The 23,541-nt window shown below is 31.1% G+C and overlaps 3 protein-coding genes across 3 annotated transcripts in view; all 3 read right to left on the bottom strand.

Moving 5' to 3' along the window:
* Positions 1-17,070, bottom strand: part of LOC107365223 (band 7 protein AGAP004871) — a 34,333-nt gene extending 17,263 nt beyond the window's left edge. The window contains exon 1 of the mRNA XM_015932699.3: positions 16,452-17,070. Within this exon, the coding sequence (XP_015788185.1) occupies positions 16,452-16,665 (214 nt within the window). The 5' untranslated portion in view covers positions 16,666-17,070. The remainder of the gene's footprint in view (positions 1-16,451) is intronic.
* A 1,095-nt stretch (positions 17,071-18,165) lies between these two features.
* On the bottom strand, positions 18,166-18,961 carry LOC107365091 (NPC intracellular cholesterol transporter 2). The gene is made up of 4 exons (XM_015932553.2): positions 18,822-18,961; positions 18,636-18,740; positions 18,392-18,561; positions 18,166-18,324 (listed from the first exon to the last, which is right to left on the bottom strand). The coding sequence occupies exons 1-4, from the start codon at positions 18,895-18,897 to the stop codon at positions 18,232-18,234; spliced, it is 444 nt and encodes a 147-aa protein (XP_015788039.1). The 5' UTR covers positions 18,898-18,961; the 3' UTR covers positions 18,166-18,231.
* Positions 18,962-22,648: 3,687 nt separating this feature from the next.
* On the bottom strand, positions 22,649-23,475 carry LOC107365088 (mite group 2 allergen-like Ixo r 2). Its single transcript, XM_015932550.2, has 4 exons — positions 23,339-23,475; positions 23,154-23,258; positions 22,900-23,069; positions 22,649-22,813 (listed from the first exon to the last, which is right to left on the bottom strand). The coding sequence occupies exons 1-4, from the start codon at positions 23,412-23,414 to the stop codon at positions 22,721-22,723; spliced, it is 444 nt and encodes a 147-aa protein (XP_015788036.1). The 5' UTR covers positions 23,415-23,475; the 3' UTR covers positions 22,649-22,720.
* Between the last annotated feature and the right edge of the window lie 66 nt (positions 23,476-23,541).

The raw sequence follows: 23,541 nt of genomic DNA, 5'->3' as shown, positions 1-23,541 counted from the left end.
AAAATTCTGATCATGAAGAGAAAAAAAGATAAAAGCTCAGAATTTTCATTAGAAAAGTTCATTTTTTGTAGAAAAAAAAATTCTGCAGAAAATTTCATTTTCAAGCATCTTGTTAATGAATGGATTTTCAAGTTTGATTCAAAACTCTTCATTGAATATTCGGTTTGGACAATTGCAAGTGAACTCTTGTTGGATGGAAATAACATGGTAATAACATTTTCTTTTCTCTGTTATCATCATTATTAATGGATCAAATTATCAGTTCTGGTAATAATTCTTATTGACACTTTCAACATTTGCAAATAATACATTTTCAGAGTTTCTCCTGCTTTTCCTTTTTCCTCATGCAATTCCTTTTCCATCCTTTCACATGAAAACTCGAGTGTTCAATTGATGTGAAGGATTATTGAAGCTTAAATGAATTTGAAGATGTAAAAATATTCAAAGTTGAGGAAACAAGATTATTACTCAGTCCATGATACATTTGAATTTAAATGAGAGAAAAGTGCATGATAACAATTTTCATGGAAACTCTCATTGGAATCAAATTGTACCATTCTGATTGTCGTTTTGATTTTTTCCTTTTTTTCTCTCTTTATTTCCTTCTATTCAACTTGATTTGAGTAAATGTTAACACACTTGTGATGATAATAATAGCTTGAAACTGTGAACAAGTTTCTTGTTTCAATCGGCAGCCTGGGAAGGAATGCAAGGAAAAGAGAGAAAAAGAAAAATCTTTTTTTCTTCTCCCAAGTTCCAAAACTGTTTCTCATCAAACTGTATCCTCTGTTTATCCTCATGTTGATGGTTAAACCCTTAAAGGCAAAACTGTCATGATTATGAATAAAGTAAAAGAATCGAAAGAGAATTAACTTTTTGCTTTGTTTTCGCTTAATATTTACTTTCTGTTTTCTTGCTAATAACTGGAGTTGGAGCTGTGCTCGGATCAAGTCAAATGATTACGGATTTTGGGTTAAGGATAAAGGCCTGGAAGGATGTGAGTTTTGGGTGTTCAAGAGGATGAAGAGGATGAAATTTAAGTGACAAAAAAGTGAAATGAAAAAGAACGAGAAGAAGAAGAGAAACTCGAAATTGACAGATGACGATTACGATGAAGATGATGATGGAAATGAATTATTTGCCTTTTTGTGTAAATATATATTGAACTATGAAAATTGTTGAAGATGATGATAACCAGAAAGAGGTTTCTCTCTGTCACTTTTATTTTCACTGATCCATCAAATGTTGGGGTCAATTGAGGCAAGAAAAGGTTTACTCAACATTCAGTCCAAGATTCCTTTTCAGATAGCCTTTTATTCAATAATATTATTCTGGGTTGAATGTAGAAAAGAGAGAAAAGAGTAACTTTTTTTCTTCTGTTATTGTTGTTCAACCAAAATTCGTCAAGTTATCAAGCTTTCTTCTTCATCATCCATTTCACGGGAAATGTACATTTTTTAATAGGCAAACCTCTTCTATTTTTTAGTAAACATTGGTTTGCTCTTGGAATCAACCATCCAAGATAAGATTCACTTGCAAAGTTAATCATGATGAAATGTTCAGACCAAGATATAACTTTGATCAAAAGTCGAAAGAAGTATTCTTATTGTTGATACAAAATCTTCAATTTTGCAGCGAATCCAGTAAAAGATGAAAAATTTGCTCTATTGATATGTAAAGTGTAACACGACAACTTTAGATTAATTTGTTCAGATTGAAATGTATCGAGCAAACGTCAACGCTTTGCTTTTCATCAACCTTGTTAAATTGGATTCCATTGCTTTCAAGTTTCATTCCCAAACTCAAATAGCTTTTTAATGTTTACCTCAACTTTTATGATCTATTGACTCGGCCCTTAGCTTTTCAGAAGTTTTCCTGTTAATTTGAATTTTCATTTTCTATTGTAAAAACATTCCATTGGGATAAAATTCACTGGTTGCGGTTTCACTTCGGAATACGTTTCTCGAGTAATATTTCATGTCCAAATGTAATCTCATCGATAAAACTCTTTATCCGATGAGAATACAAATGACAAATTAGCAAATCATAAGGTGAGATAACATGAAGAGTGAAACTGTTTTATACTGTTAGATGAGCACTTTAATCAACTTATTTTTTCGCTAATCGAAAATGAGAACGTTTTCTCTTCCAGAATCTCTTTTTTTCAGTTCCATTAGTTCTGCAGTTTTAAGCTACGAGTGAAGCAAAAGACGACGAAAGAGGTAAAAAATGGTGAAAGCGATTCTGTTTGTCTCTGTGTGTGTATTGAATGTGATTTATTGATATGATATCTGGATGATTATGAGGAAAATGGGAATTGGCTGTGAAAAGGAAATCACTTTTTTCTCTCTTCTTATTTCTCTATAAGTTGCAAGGAATCAAATTTAATTCTCCGATTTATGTATCAATTTATTGTTGTTCATATTCTTATTGGTATTAGTGGTAGTTACTGATGTGAAAGGTAAAGAGAAGTAAAAGAAAAGCGAACAAGAAGAGAAGCAAAAAAAGAGTTACAATTGAAAGGCTAACGAATATCACTCCCTGTTCCGGTTTGAATAAAGCCTTATATCCGTTGAGATTTCATTTGGATAATTCTTAGCTCTTAACTCGCCACTGGCCGTAACTTTACTGGTCAACATCTATATTTATCAGGCAAACTAATCTGGTAAATGATGAAGTAAAACCATTTCATTTGTAACTGGAAAAGTTGATCAATCAATTCGAGAAACAACTCCAAATGGAAGGGAAAAAAAATTTATTCAAAATCAAATGCCAAACTTGATCACTTAAGAGATTCAAAAATGATAGAAATCCAAATTTCGGAAAAGATTTAATTCTTAATCGCTAACGATTTAGTTTGTGCATGGAAACATGGAATCAACTGACAGGTAAAAATTGAATACTCTTAAGGTTATTGTTGTTGGCAAACTTATCACATAAAGTTATCTATTTTTGTGCTCCATTTTGCTTCATCTTGTTTGATATGGATGATGGTAGATGATGAGGGATGATAAATATTCAATGAGAGGTTAAACCTGTTCTTGGTGTGTTTAGACTGTTGGAAAAGATGGAAGAAAATGTTTTCTCTTCGCTCAGTTAGTCAGGTTAATGGGACTCAATACTTAATCTTGAAGGAGAAGAAAAGTTTCAAGATGAAGAAGATGAAAAGATGCTGATGATTAGGGAACACACACACACACTGAAAATGAAAGGAAACCCAAAAATAAAGTGAAGATTGTTCATGTTAAATGGCTTGGGATTTACCTGGAAAAAAAGAGTTCTGATGAATCTCATGGATTCCTTTTTTCTCTTTTCGTTTTCACCATTCATATTATTTCTTTTCTCTTCCTCTTCTTCCTCTTTTCTACCCATTTCATGATGATGGTGATGATGATAAACAAGGAAAGAAATGATGAGAAAAAAACAAAGAATTGGAATAAAGGGAAAAAACATTTTCTTTTCAAGATTGTTTCACTGAGAAATAAGATGTGAATATTGATATTGGAATGAAGAATGAGAAAAATTGATTTCTTTCTCTTCTATTGACATGATAATTTATTCATATTCAACATTCTCCTACTTTCATGAACAATTAATTGAAACAATTTGTTTTCCTTCATTTCGCTTCTCATCGATTCATTTTACTTTCAACTTTCAATACGAATAATGTTTATTTAAATTGGATCGTTTTTTTGGTCCAAAAAGTTGACTTTCTATTTTTACTTCAAGTTTAGCATTTAAAACAGATTCGTTGAGCAAAGGAGAAAGAAAAAAAGTTCTGATTGTTGAATAAACTCATCTTTTATCAATGACAATAAAAGTCAATCAATTTAAGTCTCTGGGAAAAGAAAGGTTTCACTTTTGTATTCTTAGCTTGAATTAAATAAAATGCAAAATCCTCTTTTGCCTTAACAATGTTTTTTCACTTGAAACTCAATTTTTGCCTTTTCCTTCAAAATGAAATGAGGAAAACAGTTGAACGAAAAGTACAGAAATATTTGTATTTAATTTAGTTTTGGTTTACAGTAAACAGAAAAGAAATAAAATGCAAAATATTTGAGAATCAGATTATTTCTGTCAGCCTCAGAATTTTTGTCAACTTTTCTCTTCTTTTCTGCTTTTCCTTCCCAAGATGACAATAGCTGTGCATAAATACAGATGTGAAATTGGATACCTTTGAAGGGAATGAAAAATATTGAAATAAACAGATAAACATGAGATAAGTTCAGTTTCGTCATTTCATCGAAATCATTCTTTTTCCTTCTTGCGTCAAGGTAACGAAGTCGAACAAGAAATTCAGAAATATGATAATTAGAAAAGAACGCTTTGTAGAAACGAAAAAATGAAAAACAACATTCCAAGTTCATGATACTTCAAAGAGATTTAAAGAAATTTCTTGTAGAATTCAATGAATTCTGGAGTTTTTGTTTTCGTTCTTCGATAAAATTTTTGCCTTTTTCGAAAAATTTTGATTTCTAAATTTCTTTTTGAAAATATTTATTTTTTTGGATATTCGAGTAAATGGAATGAAAATTCATTAAATGAATGTTGAAAGGTTGGAAATGATTGATTGGAGTAATTTTTTATTCACGATTCTGTTGGAATAAATGAGCTTCTTTTCGAGTTTCGATAATTTTTCGTTTTATCTAATTACTTCTTCACTTTAGTTGAAATGTAATAAAATTATTGAAATGATGTGTGAAACAGAAACAAGAACATTTACTCATAATGAATGATTCAACAGCATTTCCAGTAGTAATTGGAGTGAACCCTTCAGGCTAAATACAATGTTATTCAACGATTGAATGTGTAACAATTAATTGAACACAAGCTTAATGAGTGAAAACACGATTCCTTTCAACGATTCGAATCAATCTTTTTTCCATTCCAAGTTGCAATGAAATATACAAATTGAAATTTTCTTTACTCATTCCATGAAAAAAGAAAATGAATGTTCAAGATTGTAATAAATTCTGTTCATGAAAATAACAATAATAATTGAAAAAAACAGCAAAAACGATGCTAATGATAACGAAAAGGAAAAATGAAGAAAACAAAGTTGAATAAAGAAAATGATGAAAATCTTTTCAAATTAATTTCTCTTTCTTTTCACTTGGAATGTTTCACATTGAAACGTGAAATTACATCAATTGAAGTTTGTTGATCAATAGAACCAGAATGTAATTCGATTGGCCAGAAAAACTTTACCTTGTTTCGCCTGAAGCACTCCCAGTTCAAGACATTATTACATTTACCAAAAGTTGAAAAATAATGAACTCGAACAGAAATGGAAGAGAAAAAAATTTTACATGAAAATCGTTTCCATTGAGATTATTCAAGAGTCTATCAGAATTTGATTTAAAACTCGAAAAAAATGAATTTTCGACTTTGAAGGTAAAATCCATTTCCATTATCGATTCTTTTAAAGATTAAGATTGAAAAAAATTGTTGATTAAAATGATAATTTTGAAATTCTTTTCCATTCCATGGTGAGAAAAAGGTGATTGAGTTGATGAACAAATGAATTGAAAATGTTCTCTCAGAAAATTCTTCAAATATCAAGTCGACTCTAAACATAAATTAAGATTATTTATCTGATTGATGATGAGAATGTGGCAGAGAAAGAATGAAAGATTTGAGGAAAAAAAAGTTTCGTCTCTTCAATATCATTTGATATTCTAAATTCATACATTTTTTGTTTTGTCGGCATTCAATTGAATCCTCGGAAGCACGAAAAATGTCTTTACACTCATGTCTGGAATTCGGAAGGAGACATGAAAGGAAAGGGAAAACATGAAAGTTTGATTGAACTGAATAGTTGCTCAAGAATTTGGAAAATGTTTTATTCTGTAAAATGAATGCTAACAAATTATCGTTAACTGATTTTGAAGGCAGCAAAATGATTAAATGAGATCAATGAGACTAAGAATATGTTTTACTTTTTCTTCTCCCAAATGCTTCTTCTCATTATATTTCAAACTCGACTGATGCTCATGATGGTTTTATAGCTTAATAAGCATCATTCCGAGTGACGAACATTTGGTCAACATGATTGGTGGAATGAAGATGACAGTTGAAGCTCTAGGCTTTTGGTTACTCGAAAAGTGGTCAGTTTATAATGATCAATATTTTCATCTCAATTATCATAATCATTCAATCATTCAATTTCGCTCCTGAGATGCACTTTTTTACAGAAAATTTCATTTCTTCTTTTACTGATTTTGCTTTTTCCATTTTCCGTTTTTCTCTTCATTATTCTTCAACTTGGACTCGGGTCATAGCCAAAGGGTCATCATGATTGTAACCAATCAATATCGAAATACTTTTCCTTTTCTCGTTTTTCATTCCTTTTTCACTTTACTTTTACTCTTGAAACTTATATTAATAATACTCCAGATGATGAGAAATGATAAAACTTGATTTGGAATGAAATTTGATTGATTTTTTCATCTTTTGCTTTCTTCTTTTTTGTGAATTTCATGATTAAATGCTGATTCTGTTCATGTTAGAAAATTTCGTTTTTCTTTTGTAGCTTGAAACCAACTTGGAATGATTAGTTTTTGTACAAATTATGCTCCAGATGGAATCTTGTTCTGTTGGAATGAATTAGCAATTCGTAGCAATTATCTATTCAGAACTGTTATCTAAGTTCGATTTTAATTGTCTTTCTTTTGAAGCTGATAAATTGGATTCAATCAATCTTAATTAGCCAACCAATTAATCAATCCAACCTTTAAAGTCAACATTTAACGATAAGATAAACAAAGAAATTCGTATTTTATCTTGAATTTTCTGCAAATTGGAAATTCGAAAAATCTTTTCTCGGCTATGCAAAGAAACTTGAAATTTGGGTATTTTTTGGAAATTGGTACAAAATTCATGCTTCATCAAAGAGATCAAAGGATTAAAGTGAAATTTCAGTAAACATTGGATGAGCAAAAACTGACTGATTAATGGAAAGTAATCAACACTGAGTACAAAAATATCCTGCAAAAGATGAAAGTGAATTTTCGTCACTCAAAAAGTTGAGCTTGCAGTTATCAGTCTGACAGCTTGTCAAATTACAAATGACATACTAATGTTAGGAACAGAACATCAAGTGTCCATAAAGAGATGAGACAAAAATTTTAACGAAAAAAGTCAAAAATTAAAAGCTCGAGATACAAAACATTGAAAAATATTCTAATTAGCTATGAGAATTTCGCACCAAAAATAAAGATTTCTGTAATTTAAGTAACGTCATGAAAATAGAAAAAATAATTTTCGAAAATTTAAAAATCGAAGAAAAATTGACGACAATATTATCATATTTCTTGCTGCTCCCAGATCAAATTCTCAGTTCAAAAGATGGAGCAAAAATTTCCGAGAAAATCATTCCAACGAACGATCAAATTTCGTTAGCTGGCAAGTTTCGTTACAAAAATAGAAAGCAATTATTATTTATCGAAAACATGAAAATCGAAGAAAAATATTCGAGAATAATGTCGAATATTTTCACTCCCAGTCTGAACTCCCAGTTCGGATTCTCGCTTTTAAACATAATATTATTCAGTTTTGGGTTCATTTTTGTGATTCCCTTGTTTCCTGCTTTTCCACTGCACTTCGTCTCTTCATTGCACTCTGTAGCTTATTAATGAACCATAGCTAATAAAGTCTCCAGGGAATGATAATAATGTCTACCTGTCTTAAAACTGTTAACCTGTCACTTATTTTGAGATTAGATAACAAAAGGTCAACAATTTCGTCTTCCTTCATTGTCTTTGTATTTTTGCCAGATTTTTCTTTTCCATCTTTTCCTTTTACTTCTTCTCTGCTCTTGTCATTATCATGTCACATTGACATTGATGGTATAAAATTCATACTCTTGCTCTTTTTTTATTCATTTATTACTATTATCTTGTTCCATTTTAATTGAGCAGCTCAGTCTTGGAAAGTTTCTTCTGCCTTCCCTGCACTGAACTCATTGCAATCCCATTAAAATTTCTTAGCTTATTATTGAAGCAATAATGAAAAGAAACAATGAGAATAATAATAATTAGCAGTTAGCATCGATTTTTCCTCTTCTCTATATTGTTTCATTGCACATCTGTTTCTACTTATTTCTTACTATTACTTCCCAGTCCAACTGCCTTGACTCAATTTTTCATGTTAACCCATCAACAAAACAATCAAGTTTCAAGTAAAGAATTATCAGAATCAAGAAAACATTTTTCTAATTGCTTTCCTTTTATTGGCAGTTTTTCAGGATGCTTAGTTTGATGCAGCAAATTCATCTCCACAAAAGCCATAATTAGCTGGGAGTGAAAGCAGAATAAACTCAACAGTTAATCTGACGAGTGAATTGGATCAATTGAGTTGAAATGAGGGGTTAAAGATGAAACCATTGATTGGTGGCAACAACCAAGGATAACATTTTAACTAAATAATTCACTATTGTAATATTAATTGTATTTGAAAGATTTACTGTTGGTTAAACATATTGAACCATATCATATCAAAACTAATCAAGCAAAGTCTATCCTATTCCATAATAAATACACTTAAATCCCTTTCAAACATTTATTAGAACGAACAGAATTTTCATTTCCGAAAATTCTAGTCTTTCCAAGAAGAAATGAATATTTGTTAAAACAAAGAAATTCAGATTAAAAGATGAGCTCTTCTAAATCATCTTCTTACTATTCAAAATTGTTCCTATTATTAATTAATATTCACTGTTGAATGTTCATTTTCAGTAAAAATTTTGTGCGATATACTTTCTCTGTTTGAACACTCGCCTCAACAATCCGTCATTCGTGAAATTTAACAACAATGTTTGATCACTTTCAAGCTGATTCGAACTATCAATCGCCATAATCGGAGTTTTACTGACACAATGGACTGATCGTACTCATCGGACTCAATCTGTCATTCGTTTGAAAACTTGTTTACTAGAAATCAAAAAGTGTATTATCAAACTGAATAAAAATCTTCCTTGGCTTTGCTAAACACAGATAATAACAGAATTTCACTGGAAATAAAGGCCATTTCATAACGAACTATTCTACACAAAGCAATAAAGAGATCAAGAAAGAGTTAATCTTCTTTCATTCATTTTCGAGAAAAAAGTCCATTCGTTCGTTGCATGCATTCGTTTCTAACGAAGTAAGTGGAAAGAAAGTAACCAGAAACAAACACTTTGACGAATTGCGATAATTCGAAATCGCTAAATTTTCGTTTCTATTTCGATTAAGCATTAAAAATCATATCTAATACTTTACACCATTCGATGAAGTGCCTCAATCTTGTTATATCAATTATTATTAACTCAACAAGCTTGTTGACCTCTTCATTAAAGCATCCAGCAAAACCATTATTATCCTTAGAGAAATAATGTCCATAATTGATAGCATAATTCATTCATTTCTTTGTTCATCATTTGATAAAAATGGATGTTACTCAAAATCAATGACTAGGAGTGGATTGGGTCAGTTTTATTATAACAATTTGTGCTCCAATTATTAGCATATAAATATGAGTCTCAGGAATGGTTAGCAATTATGATGAATGAAGTAACAATTTTGAGAACATTCAAAATGAAATAATCATGAACAAGATTCTTGATGGAGATATAAAAAAGAGACTTGCATGATGGATAATAAATTATTCTGAAAGAGGAGAAAAAAAAAGAGAAACAATAGAGAATCGAATGAAAAAGCAAGTGGAAAACAAAATATTAGCAAATGTATGAAAACGAATAAAGTTGAACTTCGTTTTTTTCTGTTGCTCCAAGGAAAATGAAATGAAAATGAATAGCAAAAACATGAGCTTTTTTCTTCCAGAAATAATATGAATTTGAAACCTTTCTCTTCTCTTTATTCATCTTTTTATCTCATTCCTTCTTCTTCTGTGTGTTTGACTTTAAAAAGTTAACCCTTTGAAGCAAATAAAATGCTCTAAGATAAAGACTTTATATTAAGATGTTGTTCTTAGCTTTTATTACAATCATTATCATGGGATCAAAATGTGTTCAAATGTTTACTTGTAAAAATAAGTGGAAAATGGTAAAGTTTTGATTCCATTGATACCGATTAATGTTATTTATTAGAAATTCATGTTTGCCTGAACACCAGATGTTTACTCGTCAATTGCCTTCGACTTTTGATAAAACCTTTTCTTTCCATTCAACTCATTCTGACTGAATTGATTTGAAAATGAAAGTTATTCTAATTGAAATACTCTTGATATCAAATAATGTTACTTTAAACAATGAAAATCAAAACTTTATTCACCTTTTCATTTCGACATTTATATTGTTTAAACTTGACCTGTTCAGCTATAAATGGAAATCAGAATAAACGATTTCGAATAAAAATTTCAATTCGCTTTTGTTTCTCTCCAAAAGAATACTTTTTCTTATCCAAACATCAAACTCTTTTATCGAAATGAAAGAATGAAAATTTCGCTTATCTTCTGGAAATGAACTTCGAAATTTAAAATTCTATCAAATTCGAAAAGTAAATTTTCCATTTCAAAAGTAAAACATTTTTCGAAGTTTGAAAAGAGATTCTCAAAGAGAAAAAGCGAAATCAGAAAACGGTGTTTCGACTGTTGACCTTTCTTGATCTTGACTATTTCATAAGGGAACAGTCTGAAAAAATGAAGCTTTCGATTTTCCATAAACTTGGAGTGTTTATTCAAGAGAAAATTTTATCAAGTGAATTTGAAGAAATTTCAATAAAATTCAAATTCTGACCGATAACAAAGATGCAACTGAGCAGCTTTTGTGGCAACAATGATTGAATGTGAACTATGAAAAATGATTGGAACGTTGAAATTATCGATTTTCTGTTACATTTTTTTTCGTCAATTTTTCCAATTCTATTTTTCTTGCCATTTCAATCAATTCTGTTAACGAAAATGCCATACAAATAAGTAAACATGTAAACTTGAACTTTCATGTTTTATTATCTCAACACTAACCAAGCTTTTTTTTCTGTTCGCCAACAAAAAGAGCCTTTAGCAGTTTGAAAAGAGCTCAAAGTAAATACAAGAAAGTGTGTAAACTTATATTTATTGGTTTCATGATATTACAATAATAACTCAGGGAAGGCAAAAAAAGTTAACGAATGGACAAGAATAATATTATCTTGTGATATTTATTTTCTTCTTTTTCTTGTTTCTCCCAAAACAGGCGAGAACCAAATTTCATTGGTTCGTTTCATTGTTTTCTGGTTGATGAAAATGTTGAAATGAATCAAGGAAACAAGAAGAAGAAGAAAAAAATCGAAAGTTTACCTTGCAAGTTAACTCATCATTTTTGATTAAAAAAAGAGAAACCAAAGTGAGTTGAAAATTGGAATTTTGAAGAATCGAAAAAAAGTTCTTGTCAAAAGCAGATTCAATAATTTTACTCTTTCAATCTTGGATTACAATGAAAGCCAATCCAAGTAAAGTGTTGTTATTGACAAAACTTGAAAATTTTATGTTAATGTTGCAAGTGAAAAGGTTTCACTTTCATTGACATTTTTGTTTCTTTCTCTTGAATCTCTTTCAATTGAGAACAAAAGTTTCCTCATCTAAGAACCATCTTCATCATCATCAACATCAACATGCTCATTATCATGTTTGAATCGAGCGAAAATTTACCTCAAAAGAAAATCAACTTTTAACCCAAAAGGAAGTAAACAATAAATCTCACATTTTCTGTGTGTTTCCATTATTTTTTGAAGCTTCCTTTTGCTTCTTCCATAGTTATCATTACCATTACTATTATCATCATTTCTTTCAACAATTTTTCTTTTCACTTTTTTCTTCTTCTCTTCTTTCTTCAGTTTTCTCCAAAGTTAAGCTCAACATTTTCCTTGTTACAAAATTTTCTTTCGCCTTCTTCAGCCAACAACAATGAACAACTTAGCTTACTCTTTACTACTCTATCCAATCCCAGTCAACCTTTTATCAAAACTTTTTGCCTCCTTAATGCACATCAAAATTGTATCAAGAGAAGAGAAAGAAATAGCAAAAGAAGAAGAAGAAGAAAAAAAGATGAAAAGAAGAAAAAATTTGTTTCGTTGAAGGCAGAGAAAGACTTGAAATCTCAGCATTCTATTCTTCATGTTATTACGTCTAATCATTGTTTACAGTGTGACATACTTAAAGAGGCAAAAATACCATTGGAATGGTCATTCAGGAAAACCATGAAATCAATGAACTTTTACCATTAATACCTTTTCTTCTCATCTTCAAGATATTTTACTTTTCTTCTTGACAAATGAATTTCTTACCTAATTCATTGCAACTCCATGTGTGTGTTTAATGCGCTTTTTGTCCTCTCTTTTTACTTATTCTTACTTTTCAAATGACATCATGTTAACTTCCTGTTGTATTCAGTTTCAACTCGCTTCTCTTTTCGTCATTATTACTCTTGTCTCAACGTTGTTATTATCTAGCTCTCAGTTCTGGACATTTTTTTTCTCTTTTTCTCTTTTTCTTTATCATTTTAGCTTTTTTTGTGTTGGATAAGTTTTTGTTGTTTGATCAATAATAATAGTACATTAGGCTTCTTGTTACACTTTTTGGGCTTTTTTACTTTTCCACATTTTTTTCATCTTTTTTTCATTCTTTTCCGTTCAATTCTTGGACATTTTGCTCGAGTTAATAAACGTTACTCAATAAAGATAATTGTGGGACAAGAAAATTGTAACAAAATTACAGCAAATCTAATGGTTCGTTTATTGCTTTTATATTGAAACTTTTGACTTATGGGAAGGAACAGTGGAAAGAGCAAGGAAAATGTAAACATTAATGACAATGATAACGAATATGAAAGCATGAACATGATGAAAGTGGTGATGAAAATGATGCTCATGATGGTGATGTAAATAGAGAAGAAAATTGATCTGTTCAATGATGTGAGAGAAATGAAATTTTATCACTTTAAGAATGGCGCAAAGAATAAAAATGTTATTAGATTTGCATTGGATGGGGAAAGGGGAAAATGTTGATCTAAAGTGACTTGAAATGCAATGAGAGACATTGGTTTGCTTTTAACGTTTCTTTCTCTCCTTTTGTTTCATCTTCATCTTCTTCTTCATCATCATCATCATCATTATGCTTTTTGCCTTGACAATTCCCAGTGAATCAGTAAACCTTTTTACTTGGAACGCAATGAGCAAAATGAGAGAAAAGAGAAACAACTATTACATTCAGCAAAAGGAAAGAGAGATAAATAAAGTATCATGAGGAAAAAAAAGAGTTGCATTTGCTGCTGATGGAACATCAAGGGAATTGTCGTGCGTAACAATTTCCATGTAACCAAAAAAGAAAAGATGAAGATGAATGAAAGTTGAAATGGAAAGATGGTGAAAACGAGAAAAAGATAAAAACCACATAAATAGATAAAACAAACAGTTTCAACTCAAAACTTCATGCAAGTAAAATTGAACGAAAAAATTCTAAAATCGCTGAGTTAATCTTGCTTTTCATAAACATGACATCATTGATATACATCATTAAAGAATCCTGGGAGTGCACACTGGGAGTGAGCGATATGAGTGGGTAATATGATCTAGCACTGGGAATGAGTGCTGGGAGTTGGTGCTGGGAATGAATACTCGGAATGGAACTTGGAGTTGATTAAGGAAATTGTGACTGGGAGTTAAGGCTTGGAGTGAGTCTAGTTCAGTGAATTGAATGTAATATTTCGCTCAACCTTTCAGTGATCCTAAAGTACCGATACTGTGTCTTTTGATAATTGATATTAACCAAACGAGGGATCTGTTAAAATCATTACACGAATCTAGAGAATCTAGAGAAATATTATCTTTACTCCAGAGACTGGGAGACGAAAATTCATGCTCTAATTTTGCTCATTAGATGCTTGATACTCTATGGATTTCGAGCGATATATCCATCGATGAGCTGATTGAAAAACAGAATAAAGGTGAATGCACAAGTTTCTTCTGGGAGTGAATTTGGAGAAACCTTATTGGATATTGGTTGAGTACTGGGAGTTGGTACAAGAATAATAGTTGGAAAATGTTACGAATTATTACATGAATCAAGGTATTGCAGCATGACTATCGAAACGAAAGCACAGAAACTAAAAATGAATAGGGAAGAGAATTTCATTTTCATCAATTCTATCTTTATCATTCATTGAAAGAAAGATTATTCACAATGGCAAGAGAGTTTAGTGAAACAAAAATTGCTAAAATAAATCGATATAAAAAGATTCCTCTTTTGCTTTTAAAAGATGCTTTTCAGTAAACACATTGAGAGAAAAGATTTTTTCATCTTTTACATTCTTTCTCTTCATCCTCATCATGAGAAGAATCAGCAATACCAGAACTTTATATCCATTCATATAAAAATGACAACCATTCGTTATGCTTGGATGCTAATTCTATCAGAATCATAAAAATATCTATTTATTTGCTTCTCTTCTTATATCTATGATAACATATGCAGACTAATTCTGGGCGCTTGGGAGTTATCATTTTATCCACTCCGAGCAACATTTTTCTTGTCTATTTTTACTTGCATACATTTATATATCAACTTTTTTTCTTGTTCACAGAATCACCAGAATACAAGTTTTCTATTTCATGTACTATTTCTTTTCTCTCTCTCCCTTGCCTGAAAAGGCGAACATATTCAGTCTCAGAATTTTTTATTTCAATTCTTTGTTTTTCATTCCTTTATTCACTTGACTTATCTTGTTGTTTTTGCTGTGAAATGACAAAGAGCGTAAGAATGAAAAACGAAGAAAAAAAAGTTGATATTCTTTTGGTTGTCAAAATAAAATGTAAACTTGACAATTTTATTATTAAATGAATAGGAATTTGAAACAATTTAATAAACAAAACGCAACGGAAAAGCAAAAGAAAATTTGAATACTCAATTGAACCAATCAAGTTGAATGTGAAAAATGAAGTTATCATGTCATAGAAGAGCATTTACTTTTGTTTCAGTGAAAACATTTTCTCACAAAAGCAAAAGACTTTCGAAGAAGAAAAAATCATTCCCTGATAAGTATCAAGACATGATGTTATCCAGATGTGAATCTTGTTATTTGAATGTTATCAATCAGCGATAAAAATTGAGTTTAAAATAGAAGAAGAAAAAAATTCTTCAAGTCAGTACTTTGCTAGTGAACATTATTGATGCTATAAAAATAGTTCAACTCATGTTGATGGAGCATTAAGGAGTAATCATTATCATCAACTGAAAATAAACACAAGAAATATTACTTTTTTGTTCCTAACACACGAACAATGACCTTACAATTCTTGAGCATTTGCCTTCATTTCAATTCCTTAATTCACCCTTTGATTCCCTCCTCGTCACTTATCTTCAACTCTTCATTCCCATCATCATCATCATCTATTGTTTAAGTGACTCACAACTTGCCTCATCAATGTGAACTTCGTAATATGCACATGATTATTATCACTCTATTCTTGTGTCACCTTTTCTTCATCCTTTTACTTGGAGTCGAAAAATGGAGAATCCAAACAATAAAAACACTGAGAATGCAGAATTGCAGGGAAAGAAATTCTGTGAAAGAAGAGCGAAAAAGATGAAAGTGTAAGAAAAAGAAAGATGCAAAAAAAAACAAATGTTTCAACCAATTTCTCAGCATGAATTTTATCGATTTTTTCTTTCGTCTCTTTTGCTTTTATTTTACTCTTCATACTTTTCACTCCCAATTCACATTCCCTGTTATCCTTATTTTTCCCTTTCTTTTCCCATTCCTTTATATGATGTGATTCTCTTTCACGCTTTTTTTCTAAACTTTAACTCTTTTTATCTTCTCTTTCTTTTTTATCTTCTTCTTCTTCTTCTTCACTCCTGTTCCCATTTTACTTAAAGGTAGACTTGCGTTTATTCCTTTTTCTCTTTTTCCTCTTTTTTCCTTCTCTGTCTCTCTCTTTTCATTCCCTTTCGAGTTATCATTTTGCGCATGAATGCAAAACCATCATCAGTATTGTTATCATCATTATCATCATAATTATCATCTCAACTTTTATTCCTTCATCATCCTGAGAATGAGAATAGCAACAATTGAAACTAAACTGATTCAAAAATGAGGAATAAAATTGAAAATGAAAAGGCTTTTCATTTCAAACAATATTTTTCATCTTTTTACTCTGATTAAACCTTGAGGTTGTTAACATTCAAAACTTGCAAGAGCTTTTCCTTGTCATCAAGTCATCAAAATCATTGACAGTTTGTTAAATTGAAAACAAAGCAATTAACTTGTGTCATGGAAATAATTTGCTAGCAAATTTGGATAACTTTAAAGCATTGGTTGAAAGATTCATTGTCATAGCGGTAAATTATTTGCATGTCTGGAGAAAATTTTGTCTTTTGTTTTTTCGTTGGTAATGAATTAGATTGTTTCATTTTGTGTACAATTTTTATGTCAATATTGTTAATTTAGTCTGGAAATGGAAAAGAGAAATTCTTACTTGAATCGAATCCCATGAAACGTTTTCCTTGAATAAAGTTTCTATCTTGATAGTTGTAGGAATGTGATTCACCTAGTGCATTTAAAGGTCCCATTCCGTGACGAAGAGGAGCCGAAGTCTGACCCATACTTTCAGATATATGAGAGGGTGGCGGTGGAGGTAATCCACCTCCTCCAACGCCTTCCATGCTATTACCAAGACTGTTTGATCTCATTCCTCAGAAATGGTTGAAATACAAATGGAATTGTTTCTCATCCAACAATTGCACATTTAAACCACTTCGTACACACAATAACAAATGGTGAGATGAAATCGACGAAAAAAAAGAAGAAGAATGATTGTCAATAAACTGTTACAACAAACGATCCAGGTAAAGTCAAACACTTAATTAGAATGATTTACAAGAGTAACAACAGAATGATAATTTTAACCAATTGACACAAAGTTGATCAAGGTGAATGTCTAATGAAAGGGAGACAAAGAGACAAAGAGAGAAAAGAGGAGAAAAGGAAAGAGTATAAACTAAGTTGAAGTGAATGTGAAAACAGTTAACAACTTGAACTCGTGAGTAAGAACTAAAAATATAATCTGGAAAAGCATGATGAACGATACAAACGATTCACTTTTTCCTCTTTTTCCACAAGCATTGAATCAGATGAATCCGTAGTTACAAAACTGTACACATTCCCTGTACATTTGCTCCATCTCTTGTTGATCAAAAAAAGACATTAATTTCGTTCCAAACGATAGAACCCAGTCAGTCACGCCACCTATCGATTGATATTCCAAGGGTTCTAAAAGGACCAAGGTTGATGATGAGGAGATGAAGACGATGATTTTTTCCCTCTAAGATGAGTCTTGTGGATAGAGTATCTTAAGACATGAAGTAAGACAATGAAGAAAGAGAAGCAAACCAAATTAATGGTCCTGTTTGTTTACGAGTTCATTGAAAATTGACTCCTGTCAACCATATGAGAGTTATTATATTTACATCTCACTGTGCAGTCAAGAAACATGAAGGAAAAGAGGACACGCGTTCGCGTGTCTACCTCACCAATGTCTTTCAACCTCTGGCTCGTGTCACAGGAAAGTTAACGAATCACATTGACTCAGCAATCAAGTGAGGACTCCTAACAATAACAAACAAGAGACCTGAATGTCTTGAAGGAAGGAGAAAGTCTAAGAGTATCAATAAAATAAACTCAAGTTGAGTGAAACTAAATTGACCGAACCAGAACCAGATCTCTAAACATTTAGCTCATAAGAAACATTCATGATTTGCAAACTTGCAGCTAAAAAATCTCAACTTGAACTTCTTTGAGTCTGGTAAAGCCTAAAATCTGTGAGTTTAATTATCAAATATTAGTATCAAGGAAAAAGACTCGTGTCTAATATTTACTTTTTTTACAGATCATCTTTACCTACCCAGTAATTCAAAGAGCAAGCATCGTTTTACTCGTTATTCATCTTCTTGGTAAATCAAATTGACTGCAAATCAAGAGCAAAAACTGTTGAAACTATTCATTCTTCCTGGCGATTTTTAAAACAATTGAATATGCATTTCGACTGAAATTCAAAGCTAGCAACCTGATCTTATGAAAATAACAAATTGCAAAAACTTTGAATGAGCTCCTTGCCCCACTTGCCAACTTCAAGTCGAAAATGCATTAATTAATTGGAATGCGAAAAAATCTGAAAAATTGAAGGAACAAAATTGCAATCAATAATCAATTAGTTTATTAGGAAGACATTGGAACCGCGGTTTCATGAAATGCATAATTTATGCTGCAATAACGGTAATAGGAGTTTCACCACAAACAAGTAAAGTGGATCCATCATTGCTTAGCAAACGGAATCGGAATACAGTATCAATCTAAAGAAAGGAGCAAAAGGCAATTAGAATTTAAACCAAATGAGAATCTGATTGATGGTTAACTAACCGATTGAGGAAAGTCGATAACCTCCAAACTAATGCCGTAAGGATAGACCACATCAACTTCAAGAGGACAGTTGAAGTATTTACATCCATCAGTATCAATACCAGGATATTGAATCCAAGTATTACCAATTCTAGCTTCGGCAGTTAAAAGTGGACTGGAAGCAGCAATGCCTAATGATAAATAACATGAAATCATTGATCGATTAAATGTTTTTCTAATTATCAACAGATTTAATGTCACTTACTGCTAACGAATGAACCAGTTATGCTGACTACTTCTCCTGATTGAATTTTGCATGGATCAGTATCACAAGGCACGACATTAACATTGTAGATCTTTCCGTTTGGTGCTGTTAAAAGCAATACAAAAACCAATTTTTATGGCAAAAATAAAATTGTTTGGTTTACACTTCGAAAGTTAATCAACTTACAGCAATTGGTGAAGGAAGTATTTCTTGCTTGAACATAAGCAATACACAAAGCAAAGATGGCGATGGTTCGGATCATTTTAGCTGTTTGATGTTAGAGTTGTGACTTGAAAAATTCAAAGATGGTCAATGTTGCAATGACTCGATGTCTATGTCAATCGAAGAAATGATTCTCCCTTTATAAGCAAACTGTGCCTAACAGTAACATTATGATCTTGATTGTGTGATCGCGTGAATTCCCCATGTTCAACTCAAATCTCACAAAACTTTTAAATATGATCCATAAACATTACGTTGCAATCTGATACAGTTTTTATTGCTTGCTATTTCCTTAACTGTAACATCATCGCCAAGTAGATGACTAAAATTTATTGAAACATGTTGCAATTTCGTACAATCAGAATATCTGAATGATTATAACATGAGGTATTCCAGATTGAATAATACAGTTTGGCAGCAAATGAACTTTGGACGTTTCTCAGTTTATAAAAAAATCAACTAATGATTTTATTAGTTATATTGCAACGATATTATGAGGAAAAGGGTCCAAAAACCTGAAGTTTCCAATTTTTGCTCTCAAGACCTCACTCACAAGTTTCTAGCCACTGCTTGTAGCGTTTGTGTTGACTGGGAATGTTTTACATTAATGCCTTGATTTTTTCAGTTGTTATGGGTTATTTTCAAAGTATTCAATGTTATATTTTTCACCCTTTTTTCTTTCCGGTTTTGCTGTTCCCATTCAGGGTTCAATATTGACTCTTTCTTGCCTTCAAATTCCTAATATTAATGTCTTGTTATTATTAATTTGATGAATTTAATTAGCTTACAATTGTTAGTTTACATTCAACAATGGTATTTAGGTTTAGTTTTCAATTTCATTAATAATTAGTAGCAGCGTTATAAGTTTTCAACTTCTATAACTTTAAATTATGTCTTTAGTCATAAGAAATTATTATTCTTTTACAGTTCAATTGCTATCAGATTGTTTATTTATATCAGTCGATTGCATGAAAGGAATAATAAAATATCTTGATCTACAGAAATAATTATTATCAAGATTGTCCAGATATCTTTACCTAACTATTGTTCATTGCAATATTAAGTTGAAGTGAAACACTGTTACTATGTTGGCTGTTGTTTAAATGAATTGATTCATTCTTATTGATTGTCCAAAGCCCTATGCATGATTTGAGTCATAACTGATGCAAAACTGAGCACAAAATGCATTTGAAAAATAAGAAAAATTAACGCGGTCAGTGATTTATCCTAAGATTATTACCTTGTCCAGATGCTCAAAGATATTTTTTGTTTGGTTTAAACTCATTGACTGTATAAGGTTTTTGTAACACTTTCCTCAGACCAATAAAGTGATGTAATTTTTTACAAGCTCACAAACGTCTAAAGTCCATTTAGCTGTCATTTCATTACAACATAATAGTTTATTTCGTTCTGATATTTCTTAATTCAAAATTCATAATGGAATAATGTTCAATAAAATCTTGTTTTACAACTGATTAATCACATATGGATCATCCAACAAAAGCCACAACGCCATCAAACTAAACGAAATAATTAGCTTTTCTTCACAATGCTTTAGAATACGAGTTTTTTCCAACCAAACTGTCAGAACATGATCATGCATTTGAGTTCCTAGAAAGCTAGCTCAAGCTCCTGATATTAATCATGCCCTCTTGTTAGAACCCTTTCTGTTTAGCCACCATTTTGAAGCAAAAATGGCTGAACATAAACTTTTTAACGCTGTGTATAAACAATCACACAACATCTTAAAGATCAGAATTCTTCAGAATAAGAATTCAAAAGATAAAACTTTAGCTTTTCACAATATGCATCAATACATGTAAGCATTGCGGAAGGAAAAAGCCTTTCTTCAAGCGTAGCTAAAAACTTTGCTCTCTTTTTGTACAGCTGAAGCACCAGATTTATACCAAACTCTAATCTATTTGAACCAGTTTTACATATTATACAGTGTTTTTTACACATTTATTGGTGCAGAAACCTGAGCTAACCTAACAATAAACCAACAACCTGAATAACCAAAAAGCTGCTGCCCAAACATGCTAAAAATACTGATTCTGCATCGATTTCTCCGAAACTTTTGAATTGCAATTTAGCAACAATCTTTACATAAAATTTGATGTTTTGACTTTGTATATTTCATAGATTGATCTTTTACAAAATATGTAACGCCGCGATACTCATTATTTTATTTTATGTTTTATTTCTTTCAATTTATTTTAATCCACTTCCTCTGTCACGCTCGATGCTATTACCAAGACTGATCTCATTCCTCGGAAACGGAATTGTTTCTCATCCAACAATTGCACATTTAAACCACTTCGTACACACAATAACAAATGCTGAGAAGAAATTGACGAAAAGAAGAAGAATAATAATTACAATAATCAATCCAAGTTAGAATGATTTACAACAGTCATAACAGAATAATAATTTTAACCAACTAACACAAAGTTAATCAAGATGAATGTCTAATGAAAAAGCGAAAAGAGCAGAATGTGAGAACAGTTAACTTGAACTCGTGAATGAGAACTAAAATATAATCAGGAAAAAGCATGATGAACCATAAAAACGATTCACTTTTTCCTCTTTTTTCCACAAGCATTGAATCAGATGAATTCGTAGTTACCAAGCTGTATACATTCCCAGTACATTAGTGCCATCTCTTTTCGAACAAAAAATGCATTAATTTCGTTACGAACAGAAGAACTCAGACAGTCATGACATCTATCGAATATTATACCAATTGTGGAGATTCAATGAGCAATGCTCATTGAGCATCCAATCTTGTAAGGATCATAAACTAAACTTCATAAAAATTTTACACATCAAAGGAAAATGGTTTTATTTAAAACAAAAATATATTTGTGCATTTTGACCTTAAATTGGCCATGAAATAAATTATTATTTTAACCAATCTAATGTTTTTTCTGATAAACATAACAAATTAAGCTTTCGATGTTCAAGTTTCATCTTATTCTTAAATGCTGTTGTTGATGTTATTGTTCGATAATATTTTTATAACAATCAAGTGATAGACAGTTTAGATCTGAGATTCAGATTGTTGCAAAGGGGAGAAATGAGCTGAAAATTAAAAAACATCGAACCTTAAAAGTTTCAATTCCCATCAAGAGTCCAGGAAAGGCTACATCGACATTGGATCAGCTCATTCCAACTATAGATCTTTTCAATGTCAATCGATTGTAAAAGTGTGTTTAATGGAAACATTACTCACATGATCTACTGACAACTGACTCAGATTCAGACTAATTAAATCTTTCATTTACCAATTTATGATGCCATAAATAAACGATAAATGATGAAATAAACTTTTAATAATTACATTGTATTGAGTTGTTAAATTGATATTTCACTTCTCCAAATCTCGTTCTGCTTTGATTTCTTGTCATTATAAGCTAGTGACTTACATCAAGTTTTCGATGGAATCTTTAGACGAATTTGAAGTTATTAATTTTAGACAATATTAACCAAAAGCTTGTTCATCTTTATCAAATCGCTCTGTGAATTTACTCTGTTGAAATCTGTTGCACTTTAAGTTCCCGAATAATGTATCTGTGTTTACAATCCTCTTATTTAAATTATTTAACGTATTTAAATGTGCGAAATTGTATCATTAAATAGTTTACGATAAATCTATCCAAAAATATCACTCACTCTTTTACTTTCATGTCCTCAAATTGGATGTTTTTGTTAGTTAACTTCATTTTTGTTATTCTGTGTAACAAATCGTATTCTTTCAGTCAATGGTTTCAAATCAAATCGAGAAACAATGATTGCAATCAGTCAATAAGTTTATTGAATTTATTTTGGAAATATTGGGAAAAGGGATTCATGAAATGCTCAATTTAATTATTAGATACTTTAATTGTTGTATTTCCACAAACCAGTTCAGTGTCTTCATCACTGTCGAGCAAACGGAATCGCATTTCAGTTTCAAACTAAACAGAGAAGCAAGAAAAGGTAATTAAAAACATGGTTAAAGGCAAAAATTGAAATTTGGTTCAATGAATAGACGATTACTTACAGATACAGGCCAATTGATAACTTTCAGAGTAACGTTGTATGCATAAGTGTTATTAGCTTTAACAGGACAACTTGTGTATTTACAGGCATCAGTATCAACATCGGGATATTGAACCCAAGAATTACCCATTTTAACCTCAGTTTTTAGAACCGGATTAGATTCACTTTTGTCTAATGAGTAATGGAATCATTGATCAGTTAGATATTGCTTATGAGAAACATACTCTAATTAGTAATCAATTTAACGTTACTTACAACTAACGAATGAACCGTTTAATTTAACTTCTTGTCCTGGTTCAAAGTCGCATGGATCACTGTCACAAGGTACGACATTAACATTGATGATCTTTCCGTTTGATGCTGTCGATAGGAAAGAAATACAATCGAACAATTATTTAAATAAAGTTCTCTGTTGAACCGGGCAAAGTAAATCAACTTACCACAGTTGGTGAAGGAAATGTTTCGAGCCTGAGCACAGGCAACGAATAAAGCGAAGATGGCGATGGTTCGGATCATTTTTGCTGTTTGATGTTGGATTGTGACTCGAAAATGTAAAGATGATCGATGTTAAACTAAATTCAACTTCTGATTCAAAAGATGAGAATGAAAACCCTTTTATAAGCACTTTGATTGTGTAATTGCA

Source organism: Tetranychus urticae, chromosome 3, assembly GCF_039701765.1.
Source record: "Tetranychus urticae isolate SD_2017Ah chromosome 3, NJAU_TeUrti_SD_1.0, whole genome shotgun sequence".
Taxonomy (NCBI): Eukaryota; Metazoa; Arthropoda; class Arachnida; order Trombidiformes; family Tetranychidae; genus Tetranychus; species Tetranychus urticae.
The sequence above is the reverse complement of the archived record's forward strand: the minus strand, read 5'-3'. Positions and strand labels throughout refer to the sequence as shown.